Genomic DNA, 16,865 nt, shown 5'->3' on the forward strand with positions numbered 1-16,865 from the left:
TTTTCAAAGAACTTTCGTGATTTAAATGTATTTTTGTACTAACACATATTATTGTGATCTGGTTGGACATGCCGGACTGAGCCCGAGGAGTTCGGGGGTCGGATGGATTATGAACGGAGTTATGTGTTTGGTTGGTATTGTGAATTGTTGGTTGTTGTGGTGTTGTTTCATGTATATGGCATATTTGCGCGCATGTTCATGTTTGTAAATGGAAACTGGGTTTTCACATGATTGCATACATGTTCATGTGTTTATCTGAAAATTAGATTTTCATGTGAAATGATTTGAGTGTGTTTGAAATGACTAGATTGACTGGTTTAAGAAAAAGGAAAAGAGACTGTAGGGATGGTGGTAAGCAGGAATGGTGGTAGAGTCTCGCCTGTGATTCCCGCCTACAGTGCTCTAATAAGTATTCATTTTGTGTGATAAGTATTCATTTTGTGTGATAAGTATTTTTTGTGTGGAAAGGAACTGTAAGAATGGTGGTAAGCAGGGATGGTGGTAGAGTCCCGCCTGTGATTCCCGCCTACGGTGCACGCAGTAGGGATGGTGGTAAGCAGGGACGGAGGTAGAGTCCCGCCTGCGATTCCGGCCTATAGTGTCCGATAAATGGTTTTTTTGTGTGAATCATTTTCTGGGAAAATGACAGACTATGTTTTTGGGCCAAAATGGTATTTTGGCATGTGTTTGAAATAATCATTTTTGGAGAAAAATGGTATTTTATGGCTAAGTGGATTTTGTCGTATGAATGCATGTTGATTGCATTAATATGTTTTTATCCCGAGAGTTGTTTGGTTTATACTTACCTGTGGTACCATTTTATGGTATCGTAAATTTTGATGCAGAGGAGGATGAGCCTAAGGAGTCGGCTCCGCCCGAGGAGTGATTGGATCACTCGCATTCTGGTTTGGAACTTGTAAAATATTTATTTTGGATAACTGTATAATTTTTAAAATTTTTACTGATTGTTTAAATTGTATTAACAATTGTGGTACTTAGTTGTATTAATTATCCGCTGCGTTGTTTTTGTACAATATTGCATGTACACACACATGGCACTAACGTTGGGATGTGTGACCCTGTTGTCATCATCCCGGCGTCTCGATTCCCGTGTCTCCTTACATGGGGGTCGTGTTTGCCACAGGAGTGGATTGAAGACCAGGAGAGGACATTCGAAGTCTGTGGTTATACAGAGGCCCAAAAGGTGTTGTATGGGAGTTACCTGTTGCAAGGTGAAGTAGCTAATTGGTGGAAGACTAAGCGGTAACTCCTAGAGATAGAGTTGGGATCTTTGGCGACTGTGTCTTGGCAGCGCTTCAAGAAAGAGTTTGATGATCGATTCTTCCCTATTTTTGTGAGACGGCAAATGGCTCAAGAATTCAATAACTTGATCCAAGGGGATGTGACTGTCGAGCAATACGCCAAAAAATTTATGGAGCTTGGGCGATTTGCGTCTTATCTGATAGCCGCCGAAGAGTTGCGGGCCGAACGTTTTCAGAAAGGGTTGCGCTCTTAGATCCGCAGACATGTCGCATGCCTGCAAATCCCGAACTTCCAGAGGTTGGTTGAGGTGGCCTGTATTTCTGAGTGGGAGGGAGGTGCTGTGGCAGGCTCCCCTCCGGGTAAGAAGCGACTGAACGTTGATGGTGAAGGGAGCAGCTCCGGTTCGCCGTAGAAGTTCGTGCAGAGGATCGGGTCTCGATCGCAGGCAGCCTCCAGTGTACGTATTGGGGGTCGAGCTCCAGTTTGTGGCAGATGTAATAGAGTCCACAAGGGCGAGTGCCCTTCAGGGTTGGAGCCAGTGCTTTGAGTGCGGTCTGACGAGACACTTTTCAAGTGAGTGTCCTAATCGGACCCAAGTGAATCAGGGTGGTCATTGAGGTGGTAGAACTGGTCAGAGGCAATTAGGTCAGGCTCGGATGTACGCAATGACCCCTGGTAGTGCTGGCAATGAAGTTCCAGATACTCAGGATGCTGGAGTTATGGCAGGTAAGGGTCTACCTGATCTTTCGTAATGGATGTCTTGTGTAGTTTATTCTTGGGTTTTGGGAAAAGTTATACAAGCCGTACCCATACCCGTTGGGTGTTAGAGGTCGTGTGATTTCTCTTAAGTGTGTTCTGGTTATGTCTTGTATCCTGCTTTTGCATGATGTTTGACTCCACATATTTCGAGGAAGAAATTTTATTTTAAGGGGGGGATGATGTAACACCCCATATTTTAGTGTATTTTCACTAAAGGATTATTTTTAATAATTCAAAAATTTATTCTCTTATTTTATAATTATCAGATATTTTAAATGGGTTATTTTATGATATTTAAATTGTGAAAATTAAATTGTTATGTTTTCTTAATATTTATTTATTGTTATGCATTTAAATTGTTCTTCTTCTAAATTAATTGATTGTTGGATTTAATTATTTTATTTGCATTGTATCATTACGTTTAAATTATTTTAATTGACTTGAGGTTTTAAAATTTTTTCCGTTGGATCATTTTTGTGATCCAAGATGTGAGGATTGGACCTCATTTCTTTCCCTTCATTTTTCTCTTTCCCCTTTCTTCTTTTCTTCTTTTCCTTTCCTTCTTTTTTTTCTTTCTTTCCCTGCTGCTCCCCGTGCGCGCGACACCCTCTCCCTCTCTCTCCCCGTGCGTTGCTTCTTCCTCACCCAATCCACCGTCGTCACACCGCGGTGCGCGACACCGCCCCTGCCTTTCGCTTCCCCACCGGCCGACAACCACCTCCCTCCATTCTCAGCTAGTATCGCGTCGCCGTTTGCCTCCACGAGCCCCTCCAAGCCGTGGCGCATCTTGAGTTCCAGCGCCGCCGTCGCGCCACCACCGGCCACTATTTCTTCACCACTTCATCTTTGACCTCTTAGCAACCCAATGCACCTATCCTTGGCTCCGATCTACTACTGGTGAAGCTCATCTATCTCCATCTCCTTTTCAAACTTTTTGGCATTAAAACCACCATTTGCGTCGCCACCCATGGCAAACCACCACCACCATTGGCTTCACCAACCTCTCTAGACCCTACCCTATCAATTTCGAGTTTTAGTTTTACACTGTTACGTTGCTGAGCCGCCACTTCTTGCAGTTTCGTGATCCTTCGAAAATTATTATATAGCACTGTAAGTATTTTTCCAAAGAATTTTCGTGATTTAAATGTATTTTTGCACTAACACATATTATTGTAATCTGGTTGGACATGCCGGACTGAGTCCGAGGAGTTCGGGGGTCAGATGGATTGTGGATGGAGTTGTGTGTTTGGTTGGTATTGTGAAATGTTGGTTGTTGGTATGGTATTGTTCATGTACATGGCATATTGCACGCATGATCATGTTTGTAAAGGAAACTGGGTTTTCACATGATTGTATACATGTTCATGTGTTTATCTGAAAATTAGATTTTCATGTTAAATGATTTGAGTGTGTTTGAAACGACTAGATTGACTGGTTTGAGAAAAAGGAAAAGAGACTGTAGGGACAGTGGTAAGCAGGGATGGTGGTAGAGTCCCGCCTGTGATTTCCGCCTACGGTGCACGCGATAGGGATGGTGGTAAGCAGGGATGGTGGTTGTGTCCAGCCTGTGATTCCCACCTACGGTGCACGCGGTAGGGATGGTGGTATAGTCCCGCCTGTGATTCCCGCCTACAGTGCTCTGATAAATATTCATGGTGTGTGATAAATATTCATTTTTTGTGATAAGTATTTATTGTGTGGAAAGTAACTGTAGGGATGGTGGTAGAGTCCCGCCTGTGATTCCCACCTACGGTGCACGCGGTAGGGATGGTGGTAAGTACGGACGGTGGTAGAGTCCCGCCTGCGATTCCTGCCTACAGTGTCCGATAAATGGTTTGTTTTGTGTGAATCATTTTCTAGAAAAATGACAGACTATGTTTTTGGGCCAAAATGAGATTTTGGCGTGTGTTGGAAATAATCATTTTTGGGGAAAAATGGTATTTTATGGTTAAGTGGATTTTGTCGTATGAATGCATGTTGGTTGCAGTAATATGTTTTTATCCCGAGAGTTGTTTAGTTTATACTTACCTGTTGTACCATTTTTTGGTATCGCAGATTTTGATGCAGATGAGGATGACGAGCCTTAGTTTGGCTCCGTTGGTGGAGTGATCTGGGATTGCTCCTGTTTATCGGGTTTCATTTTTTATCAATTTATGTGTTGTCTTTGTAATATATTTGGGATGACTGTATAACTCTTTAAAGGTAATTTGTTTTGAATATTTGTATTTAAATTTCTGGTACTTAGATGACTTATTTATATTATCCGCTGTGATTTTTATTGTGCACTTTTGCATGTTGCACACACTTGAGCACATTTCATTGGGATGCGTGACCCGTGTTGTCATCATCCCGACGTCACGATTATCTTGTTTTTGTACGTGGGAGTCCGGGCGTCACAGCAGGTAGTTCAGAATATTAATTTAAAAAAGGCATCAGGTAATCTTGTAGATAAGCAAAGAAGGTGGAAGGTTCCAAGTGAGGGCTTTGTAAAGGCCAATTGGGATGCAGCTATCAACTTGAATCTAAGAATGATGGGGATAGGAGTAATTATATGGGATGAAAGGGGAGAAGTGCTAGCAGCCTATTGTGATCAAAAGAAGTATGTGCAACAACCAGCTACAACAGAATGTATGGCCCTCTGGAAAGCTATGGAATTGGGCAGAGATCTTGGCTTCAATAGGGTGATTTTTGAAGGTGATGCACATACTATTGTGAAGGCTGTAAATGAGGAGAGTGAAGACTTCCTAGCTTATAGGAGTATAGTTCAAGATGCAAAACAGATGCTACAACAACACAGAAACTGGAAGGTGCAATTTGTCAATAGGAACTTGAATGAAGTGGCTCACATTTTAGCCAAAATGGCTATTAGTTTAGAGACTGAGAAAGTTTGGATGGAAGATATAACAAGTTGTATTTCTGAAAGTATAGAAAAGGATAAGGAATGTATGAACAATGTTGATTAAAGATTAATACAAATTGTTTTGATTAAAAAAAAAAAAAGTGCAGTACTCCATTAATAAAGGTAGTCACTTCGCCCATCAAATTACAAAACTGGCCTCATTGTAGAGCTCAACTTCAACTAGCATTAATGACGCTCCCCATTTCCATGGTTTCCATCTGCAACTACTCTAATTTGTCTTCAAAATCAGGAACAAAATAAGAGAACCGGCCTTATAACAGAAACCTTCCTCCATAATGACTTCCATGAATTGGTATGGTGGTTACACCAAGTTAGCTGGAACCCACTTCTAAATGTCCCTCAAATGCAGTTATAGACCTGTCAACAACCCCTACTAAAGCCACAATAAATCAATTTGTGAGGGTTAGTACGTGTAATATAGAAATGTTTTAATCACAAAAAGATCTGACAAAAATAAATCCACAAATTGGTATGGCTTGATGTCGTACGTTAGATTATAAATCTACTTTTATTGTAAAATAGATCTAACGTATCATATGAAATAATGTTAGTTTATGTGTTGAATTTTATAAGATCTCTTTATGACTGTAGCACTTCTCTTAAATGTGGCTTTATCATATGTCTCATTATTCTTAGCACGTGCCCATCAACAACCTTGTGTGACGATCATTACCTATGTGGCAAACTAGCATATAATTGAGCAACACTAAAGAATAAAGGAATCATCTAATTACCCTTAAAAAGTTGGAGGCAATGATCAATGAGAGGCTGTGTGGACTTTTCAGAGTTTTCAGTTCCCTTGTCTTCACAGCCGAGGATGATTGCAAATTACAATTACCCCTCGATAATATTGACAAATCCAGTGTGGCCGTTGAAGTTAATATCCGTACAAGGCGGGTGCTATTTTAATGAAAAATTTTGCTACGTACAACCGGCCATGCGGAACCGCCGTGAATCCAACACTTGCTTTAGTCTCTGTTTGTAGTGACATAAGTCCCTTCCTACAACTCATTAATTCAGAATTCTTGCAATAACAAAGTCTATTTGACATGAATTTGGAGTTAATGAAACCTTTCACAAGAATCGTTTTACAAAATTATCAACTAATTAGAATGGTTTGTTATTATACTATGATATTTTATTCACAAAATACATCATTATTGTATACTCTTTCATATGTATGGCACAACCCAATCTTGTTTTTCACGTTTCTAACCTTTTTTTTTTATTAATTGAATTCGAATATCTAAGAATAAGAAATTCACTCTTGACAATGATATATGTTGTATATGTAAATCCTACATGTGAAAATATGCAGCCTTCGTCATGAAAAGCATCAAAATAAAGGCTATACCTAAAATAGGCTAGGCATAAATCCCTCGATAGGCTAAAATATGAAATAAGAAATAAAGGCTAATAAGATAGAAAAAATAAATCGTACATAGAGTTCCGATTCTAGTTCAATAGATAATATGGATGATATTCTTCTATAATGATAGTCAAATGAAAGACTTTTTCAAGACGTTTATTCATCCGCTTGAGATTTTGAATGGTTGAACTTGAAAATTCAGTCATTCAAATTGAATAAGTAAACAACTGAATTAGATTCGATTGGACGGTACTAACGAAATCGAGTGCAATGCTAAACCCCATTTCATTTCTTATTGAATTAACCGATCAACTTGCTTTACTATCAAACTTTATTTTGGATTTCAATAATTTTCACGAAACAATTTAGAAATATTATGAGAATAAATCCTACTACTTCTGGTCTTGGGGTTTCGGGGCTTGAAAAAAAAATTAAGACATATAGCTCAAATCATTGGTCTGGCAAAATTCCCAATATTTACAATGCTCTAGTAGTTAAGGGTTGAGATACTACTGATAAAAAAATTAATGTGATTTGTGAAGTACAACAATTAGAGCTGTAGCTATGACTATGAGTGATACATATGTTCTAACGAGAGGAAGGCATCTTTAAGCGTTCTAGTCGATGGAGCGACTCTAGGATGAATTTTTAACATGCTTGGAGAGCCTCTTGACAATATAGGTCTTGTAGATACTCGTACAACATCTCCTATTCATAGATCTGTGCCTGCCTTTATACAATTAGATACAAAATTATCTATTTTTGAAACAAGAATTAAAGTAGTAGATCTTTTAGCTCCTTATCGCCGTGGAGGAAAATATGACTATTTGGAGGAGCTGGAGTGGGTAAAACAATACTCATTATGGAATTGATCAACAACATTGCCAAATCTCATAGGGGTATTCGTTTTTGGCGGAGTACGTGAATGTACTCGGGAAGGAAATGAACTTGACATAGAAATGAAAGAATTTGGAGTAATTAATGAAAATAATATTGCAGAATCAAAAGTGGCTCTAGTATATGGTCAGATGAATGAACCGCCTAGAGCTTGTATGAGAGTTGGTTTAACTACCCTAACTATGACAGAATATTTCCAAGATGTTAATGAACAAGACATACTTCGATCCGAAGTATCTGCCTTATTGGGTCAAATGCCTTCTGCACTCTTAGTACCGAAATGGGTTCTTTATAAGAAGGAATTGCTTCTACCAAAGCGGGATCCATTACCTCTATTCAAGCAGTTTATGTACCTGCAGATGATTTGATCGATCCTACTCCTGTCACAACATTTGCACATTTAAATGCTACTACTGTACTATCAAGAGGATTAGTTGTCAAAGGTATCCAGTAGTAGATCCTTTAGATTCAACGTCAACAATGCTCCAACCTCGGATCATTGGTGAAGAACATTATGAAACTATGCAAAGAATTAAACAAACTTTATAGCGATATAAAGAACTTTAGGACATTATAGCTATTCTTGGATTGGACGAGTTATTAGAAGATGATCGCTTAACCATAGCAAAAGCACGAAAAATTGAGTGTTTCTTATCACAACCCTTTTTCGTAGTAGAACTATTTATAGGTTTCGCGGAAATATGTTGGTTTAGCCGAAACCATTAGAAGATTTCAATTGATCTTTTCTGATAGGAAGAACCCACCTCTGATTACCAATAAGGTCAGAAAAGCAGGCAGCTTTTATAAGATCCTCAAAGGAAATTACTTGCAATTGGGACTTCTTTTAAGCCAGACCACTAAAGAGTTCCACCTCTATTGAACTCTAACGGAACCCGAGGTTAGTAAAGATAGTTTACCTCCCCTGCCCATGAATTACGAAATGAGGGAGGTGTGCTTTCATGCTTTGAACCATTCTGGTGTGGTTGGATTTTGTTCGATAGCCCATGGACTTGGAGCACATCTTTTGTTATTTCAACTGCTTGAAGTGTAGCTTGAAAGCTAACATCTGAATATTCCATTCATAGTCCAACGAGTTAAATGAGAAAAAGGCGATCCATCAACTAAAAGTAAGACGTCTCAGGCAATCCAATCTCTCTTAAAGTACATCTTACAACTGCTATTGGTTTGGTATGAACGACTTTCGTAACCACTCCCTTGGTTGGGGGCTATGCCGCCCTGCCTTTCGATCAATACACAGTTGAGTCGCACTGCCTTCTCGTCTTGGTGGCATGATCCCTCTTCTTTCTTTAGACTTTAATTTTTAGTTTTCTGTATGTGGATACAAAGGTGAAGAGCTCCCTGAGAAACACGTTCACGAACGAAGTGATAGTACATACTTGGTCCGAGAAGTCTGTCAAGAAGGGATTCGATCCTAAGGTAGGAAAGAGAAGGCTAGATCTAAATTGCATTCAGTCAATCTATGCAAAGTGAATCAGTCCGTAAGGAACCTCTGAAAGGGCTATCGTCCTATGGGTACATGAAAGTGATGAAGTTGCTCTTATTCACTAGGTGGGTTGTGAGATTTATATTGAGGATCAGAAGGAAGCAAAGTTCCCACAAATGATAGGAAAAAGGTTATGTCGGCCTTTTTATGCAACAGTCCACCAATAGCAGAAGAGAGGGCTACTGTACATACAAGAGTCTTCCAGTTTCCAATAAGGATGAGTAGAAATCCCCACCTTTTTACTAAACTATGTTCAGCTATGCGAATTAGTTGAACATATAGAAACATTTTCTATAGAGAGAGCGGATACTGCAAGCAAGTAGGGGTCCAAACCTCAGCTTTACGGTCTAGTGGGGGACCTAAAGTGTTGGAGAATGGAATAGAAGAGCAACAAGGGAACTTACCTGTTGATGTCATGTTTTGCAGCCCAAGCAGTTCCGCAAAGCCCAAGCTCCACGTCGCTGGTAATTAAGAAGAAAGGGAGGCTCTGGTGACTTCTGGGGTCACTCTGATGCCTAAGTCAGTGGGTAATTCTCTGGAGGAAAGCATAGAAATGCAGAATGAGAGTTAGGATTATCAGATAGATTGAAAGTGAGAGAGAGAGAGAGAGGGCCCTGTAGAAGGGTCATCCCTTATTTATACCTGATCCGGGTTCCACCGTTGAGGGAGATCGTGGTGTGTCAGGCATCAGACCTGCCACCACTTGTTTTGTTGTCGCTCCAGTGTGTCAGTCCGCGACCTAGCAGGAGATCGTGATGTGTCAGTCGTGCCAGGTCTGTCCTGCCGCCACCTCCCTGCCATGCCAGCGTGTCAGATCGTGGGCGAGCCATCCTTTGTACGTGGGACGTGCCATTGCACATCGGATTCTCTGACATAGGTATTGATTGCGACGTGCCTTTGGGTCTGCGAGTCTGCGAGCGGGCACGTGCTACCGTCTGCACGCCATTGGGCATCCTACCCGGTGATAGGGTTTGGCAATTTGTCGAGCCTCGAGACGTCTTCTTTGACGCTCCTGATCTTTGCGTCGGTACTCCATCTTGGGTTGGTTCGCTCTCGTTACCCGATCCTCTTGCCTCAGGTCTTCAACTTCCTCTCTTGGGTCCATAGTTCCGTATCTTGGCCTCCTTGGACTTGGGCCCTTCTGGGGTGGACCGCGCACTCGGTATTTGATTCTATGGCCCAGGATCTTTTGCTTCCTCCTTTCAGCCCGGGCTCCATGGTTTGGCCTTCCTGGGTTCGGGACCTTCTGGGATGGGCCTTCCCTCACATCACTAATAATAAAGGAGGATTGATCAGGCTGAAGCTATTGTAGCATCTCAAGCTGTCCTCCTTTCTTGCTAAGCCCAGCCCACTCCACATTTCCACAAAAGTTGGTCACCTTAACCAGTCATACTGCGTTGTTACACGAGCTACTGCTTCCAATGGCAGCTCTTTCTATCTCAAGTTTCGCCTTACCAAGGAATTGATGGTAGCTCTGGGATAGTTAAGCCTACCGTTTCCCTTTACATGATGAAAAGGAAAGTGAGAACTTTAAATTTGGGTCGACCCATCTGAAAAAGTTAGTTTTTAATGCCAAATCTCATCTTTTTAAAGAGTGTGCTCGAAACTTGCACATCTTAAAATTGTATCTAGCATTACTTTAAAAGAAAGTGAAACATAAAGTCAAGTAGCAACGGCAACAATATCCTAGATCTATAACTATAGGCAAATTACAGTGAATAGAAAGAGCTTTTACTAGGGCTATCCAACAGACCCAAAACTTGTAACTTCTATAAGAATCTCTTAACCTATTGGGGAAGACTAGAATATCAATACCAAATAGAATGTGAGAAATAGGCTCACAAGTCACAACCCCTAGGCACATGGCATTGCCCCCAAAGAACTATCCTTCATCAACTTAAAAAGCCCCCTACTAAAGAGTTTTTCACTCAAAATAGAAATCATAACAACAGCGGGTTTACTAGAAGAGAAAAAACCCCTCATGAGTCTCATTCAGCCAAAAATAAAAAATAAAAAAATAGAAGTCATATACAGTTATTCAAAGGTGAAATCGATTAATCTTTAAAACCAGAAGCAGTGATAATCAAAGATATAAAAAATCAATTTACCCTGTCAAAAGCTTTTGTCATCCCAAGTTTAATAATTAAATTGCCCCAAATACATTCTTGTTTCAATCCTTCGAAGCTAGCTAGCTAGCTTCAGCCTCTTCAATTTGAAGGAAAATTTTGTGAAGATCCTGGAAAAGAAAATATGCATTCCAAACAGATTTGAGAAAGTCCAAGAAACTAGGATGAGTAGCCTACATTCTCTAAAACCTATAGAGAGGATCCAATTCTACTAGCCAAAATGTTCTGAAATAGGAAACGCGAATGGTTTGAAGGAATCATATCAAGATGAGTTGAAGATCACAATTATCTAAAGCTCCATCCAATCTATTCAAAGTTACGGCCTCCATCTTAAGGGAAAAATCAAGTAAACTTGGACATAAAACAGCATTATCATTCAATATTGAAAAACCCAAGAAAATCAATTTATGCAATTCTCACAGAAAATATAATAAACAATTTAACTTTTTTCAAATCTCAAAACAATAATAATATAAGAAAATAATATTCTTATAATATTTTCTTCAACTTTCATCTCAACTTATTATCCAAACAGCACCTCACTCTTCTTCTTTCATTTTTCCAACATCATGATTTTTCACATCACGGTACTTAATGGTATTAGAGTTACCAAGAGCTAGCCATCCAGAGAAAAAGAACCTTTAGAAAGAAGGCTAGATAATTAATCCCATAAACCCTTCTGTGAAGATGAGAACATTTTAGCATAAATAGCTTTTATGTCTGTGCGGAAAACTAAATTTGAGGGTGATCACTGATCAGGTGCCCAATAGCCTCATTAATTGATTGTAGTGCTCGGAGGAAAAGCGGTAAAATAAAAAGAAAATGACAAAAGATTAAGGAGAGGTTTGGATAAAAAAAAGCTTTTCATTGGCTCATTTCATCTGGTCTAATTATTATAAATTTTCAAAAATTTTAAACAAAATACAATAAACAATTTAATTTTTTCAAATTTTACAATAAGAATAATATTAAAAAATAATATTATAATAATATTTTATTTAACTTTCATCTTAACTTATCTCATCTCAACTCATTATCCAAACTTCTCCTATAGTTCTAGACTAACAGCTTTGTTCTGATAACGAGTTGATCTCAATTTATCTCATTTAATTATTATAAATTTTTCAAATTTTTATGTAAAATACAATAAAAAATTCACTATTTTCAAATCTTAAAAATAAAATAATATTATAATAATATTTTATTTAACTTTTAATTCTCATTTCATTTCAACTCAACTATTATTTAAAATAAATAAAATTCGAACCTTGAACTATTACAGAAATCTGTGGGACTCATAACCTGACAAGAGTAGATTTGTGTGGACAAGTAATCTATTCTTGCCACGCATGTAGCCATTGGAGCCGTGGAAGTGCCATAGTGCGTGGAGCTCATATGTGGTGTGGGTGAGATGTGAGGCTCATGCGCTGTTCTAACAGGAGCAAGTCTTGACTCTTCTTATAGATCGGCATCTAGAAATGATTGTAGGGTGACTGTATATTTCTTTGCTAGTTGGAAAGCCATAGATCAGATATTTTGCAATCTAGTAAAAAAAATAAAAAATAAAAATAAATAAATAAATAAAACCAATATGAGCAATGGGCTGGGATAAGAGGAAAGGAAGGGGCCTGTGAGCAGAGAAAAGGCCATGAAGTTGTCAAAATGATGTTTGAACTACCGGCTTTTATAAAGTAGTGCAATAATTACAAAATACCGTCAATCACAACCGTTGAAGCACAAGGATCCTGCCATTGCAACAATAAATGCAGATGGAAATGACATGTAAAGCACTCAACAACCATATAGTACTCAAGTTTTACACCTTCCAATCTTAAGCAACTACCTCATTCATCCATTAATTCTATTATAAGCAAAACGACACCGGATTAAAATTTATTTAAGAGTAGTAATACATGTTTTACAAAAATACCCTTCATTTAAAACATGATTGTGTACTCGGATCCGATTAGGCCAGGTCCAACACTCTTGCGCTAGATCTGGCTATCTAGCTAGCACCTCCCTAGCACTAGATCTGATAGATCCAATGCAACCCTAATAGGAAGCAGTTACTATCATTTATGCATGAGTTAAATTGCTATAATTGTGAAGAGATATTAAGGCCAGGCTCGCCCCAATGGAAGACAAGATTGTAAATGGGCATTGCATGATTCAAATTGGTAGGGGAGTCCCAATTAATTACTGCCAGCAAGTAAATTTAGCATCACCTAACATCGTAGCTAGGCTTAGGTTTTGATATTATTATATATTGATGAATCATTTTCTCATGGCCAGAGTTATTGTTTGTTGTAGTCTTAGCTAAACTCTTTAATGGCATAACTTAATGCCATATTAATGCGAGTTAATATTTCAAAACTCCCCCTACGTGCCACTGAATAGGACTCATTGAAATTGCAGCATTAAGTAGTACATATCCACCCCAATATAATTCACCGACCTTTTGACAGTCGTTTTATTATTATCGTTATTATTGTAAATCCTCTTCCAGCGAGGTAAACGTGACTAATATCTTATGACAATGCCAATTGATGAGCTTTGCTTTCATTTACCTCGTGTCAGCTTTAATTATAAAAGAGAGATAATGTTGGAGCACAAATCTCATGCAAGTTGCTTTTATAAAAAAGTAGATCCCACTTTAAAAATGTGTAAAAAAAAAAGGAAAAAAAACTATTCTTTATTAATTTGTTACAAATTATGGATTTCTATGATATTTGTATATTTGAGATTTGTAGTATTACTTATTATAAAATATAACTCTTACCTTCGGACTATGCATAATGCAACTCAAATCGAGATTTTCTCAATTTTTTTTTTTTTTTTTTTTTTTTTTTTTTTTTGTCAAATTAGATGGTGTATTCCAAGAGAAAATAGTATAAACTTAACTAGGACTATAAGACTATCGGTCTGGATCGAGACAGACCAAATGTATATATATATATATATATATATTAAATATTATATATATAGCATATTATTTTATGTAGTAGTTGTATAAGTTAATTATGTAATTTTCATCCAATGGATCACTATTGACCATATATACAATAAAATAATTTAATATTCATTAACTATATATAAAATATTAAAGAGATCACTTAGTTTTAATTTTACTAATTTAACTAATTTTTTGTATTAAATTTTTTGTCAAAAAAAGAAAAAAGAGGAAAATAAAAATTTTCACGAACCAAATTAGACCGACCAGACTGATAGCTAACGGTCTGATTCAAAAAAAATTAATAGACCAAAATGTTCGATCCCTGACCACCAATTTATCCCTAACGGTATAATATTAAATGCTAACATTATTCATCCAGACCAATTTTTTTCCTGGCCCGATTCTGCGGTTATCGACTCAAGTAAAAATGATTGGATTACCCACTTGCTCATATCAAGAGGCCGGTGGGTACGGGTATATAAGATTGATACCCGATTTAAAACCCGGTTGCCACAACCAATGTTTACTTTTTAAACAATAAGTTATGCCCAATCTGGTTTTCTAGGTATGACCCTGGTACTTGGTTTTTTTTTAAAAGACTAGAGAAACAAAATTTGACAAAATTTGATCTGCCCGGTATCCGGACTTTCAAGTACCGACCCAGGTTAACCTAGGCAGCATCACACGGTCAAGTCCAAGTCCGGGTATCGGGTACTCGAATCCGTATCCAAGTATAAAAGTCTTACTAACTGTTTATGTAGATTCAAATCTGTAAAAAGTTACACATCAACATAGTTATTGTAAATTGAATGATCCAATTAATTAAACAAAAAATGTAAGGATCTCTATCCATGTAACTTTATGTAATCTTACTAATAAATTAAAAAAATGCTTGATAGAGAGCTCGATTAACAAGTAGATGTTTGGGTTTACGTGAATATAAACCATTAGATCTATTAATTGGGAAATAAATAGACGAATCAGTAATTATAATCCACCAATAACCAACGTGCCAAAATGTAAAAAATGCCCACGAAATTTAAATGACTGCATTGAATAATTTTCGTCTTACAAAGAAAGATTTAAGGGAAAGCGGCGCAAAATTATAGGACATTCATAAACTGACGTCATCAAAACTCCAAGGATCTATGCTCGATGTCGGGGATTCGACAGTATTTTGTAAACTTTTGTACAGAATTTATTGATCTTTGCTTGGGTCTTTCCCATATCTTTAGTTTTTGAATAAATGTTTTAAAACATCAATATAAGTTGTAGTGTTCGAGCATATAGATATAATAAATCTGTTTGTAAAGGAAAATAATTTATACAATTTTATAAAATGTAAGTTTTGTGCGCTATTTTTTTTTTAAAAAAAGTTTTAATAATCTGTCACTTTTTTTTTTTTTTTTTTCACGACTTGCACAGTCTATAATTGTATCTATCATTACTTATGTATAAAACAAACTAAGCATGCTGCTATGTGAAACTATACCACATCAGCTTCCATAAATTGTTGGTATTTTCATATTTATAAGAGAATGATATTTACAGTTCTAGAGTGTCTAAGTTCCGCACATTCTTTTGAGAAAATTTGATAAATTTAGAATCCATATAAAATCTTTTTTTTTTTTTCTAAATGATGCATTACTTTTCTAAAAAAGCATTACTTTTCTAAAAAAAAATAAGTGCAATAGATTTGCACACCCTATAACTATATCTAGCATTACTCTTGTATAAAACAAACTAAGCATGTTGCTATATATGTAAAAGCATAGTAAGTCAGCTTTCATAAATTGTTGATATTTTGATATAATGAATTTCATAGCAAGTAGTGTGTTATATATGATATTATAAGAGTCGTGATATTTACAGTTTTAGAGTATCCAAACTCCACACTCTCTTTGAGAAAATTGGATAAATCTACAATTCATGTGAAAAATTATTTTTTAATGATAGACCTTACTTTTCTTCAAATAGAGTGAGTGCGTGTGACTTATATACATTTACAATTGTATCTAGAGTATTAGTCTACTTATAAATATCAATTCGGTACTGCTAGGTTGCCACTCAACAATGACTGTTGGGCATGCCCCAAGCTTGCTAAATCCCACTTTTTTTTTCTTTTTTTTTTCCATATTAAACATTTTTTAAAAACAAAAAAAATATCAATATACGAATAGTCATTTTTTTAATCATTAATATATATATTTATATGAACGGTCAAAATGAGGGAACAAAATAAAAGAACATACTGTCATTTTCCATATCGATTTTTGCTGAAGAACCTACCAATAAGCATCAAAGTGAAAATCGTTGGCCGATTTTAAAATGACACTTACGAACATTAAAAGGGAGGTTCCTTGTGGATCGATGTGAAAATTGAATCCCGATTTATTGCGATTTACTTTGTTGCGTAATTACTGACTACCCAAAAGAACCGAGTTGCGTATTTAAAGTTTAAACATTAAAAAGAACCGCATTCCATCGGCCGCCTTTAATGGGGAGGGTCTCTACTTTATAACTACCATTTAAAAGACTTGGTGATGGCAATTGAAAGTGATCTCCCAATCCGCCTGAAAAATGTTACAATTAATAGGACCCAACAGACATAAAGACTGCCATCTGTTTATATAATTATCTGTCGTGTATTTTACACAACAAACACGTCACCCGTGCAAAACTTTACCACAACAGTTAAGATCATGAATAATTATTTTATATTTTTTAATTTATTTTTGTAATTGTTTTGGATCTTATAATAATGATGTATTTAAACATCAAATTATAAATATCATATCTATTTTCTTTATAATAGCTAATATCCCAAGCTTCCACTTCACTTATATGATCATTCGACGTATCAACATGAGAGCTTGCAAATAGAGTTTTTCGTTATTAAATCTTTTCTAAATCTTACTAGTTATAAAAAAAATTTCATAAAAGTAAATCTACAAAATGAAGTGGTTAGATATGATACATCAAATTGTAAAATTATTTTAATCGTAAAATAGATCATACGAAACTACATCACTTTGTATGTTTTCTTTTGCATAATTCCTTTATAGCTGTAGCAC

At 36.9% G+C, this 16,865-nt stretch overlaps 1 protein-coding gene and 1 pseudogene across 1 annotated transcript; both read left to right on the top strand.

Moving 5' to 3' along the window:
- The first annotated feature begins 1,928 nt into the window (after positions 1-1,928).
- On the top strand, positions 1,929-4,985 carry LOC121240816. Its single transcript, XM_041138345.1, has 2 exons — positions 1,929-1,989; positions 4,471-4,985. The coding sequence occupies exons 1-2, from the start codon at positions 1,929-1,931 to the stop codon at positions 4,983-4,985; spliced, it is 576 nt and encodes a 191-aa protein (XP_040994279.1).
- A 710-nt stretch (positions 4,986-5,695) lies between these two features.
- Positions 5,696-7,951, top strand: LOC121240818 (annotated as a pseudogene).
- The last annotated feature ends 8,914 nt before the right edge of the window (positions 7,952-16,865 follow it).

Source organism: Juglans microcarpa x Juglans regia, chromosome 7S (assembly GCF_004785595.1).
Source record: "Juglans microcarpa x Juglans regia isolate MS1-56 chromosome 7S, Jm3101_v1.0, whole genome shotgun sequence".
NCBI classification, from domain to species: domain Eukaryota; kingdom Viridiplantae; phylum Streptophyta; class Magnoliopsida; order Fagales; family Juglandaceae; genus Juglans; species Juglans microcarpa x Juglans regia.

Coding starts and splice junctions, on each gene's coding strand:
- LOC121240816 (XM_041138345.1), top strand. CDS start 1,929: ATGACCCCTGGTAGTGCTGGCAATGAAGTTCCAGATACTCAGGATGCT. Junction 1,990..4,470: donor GGATGCTGGAGTTATGGCAG/GTAAGGGTCTAC, acceptor GTAATCTTGTAG/ATAAGCAAAGAAGGTGGAAG.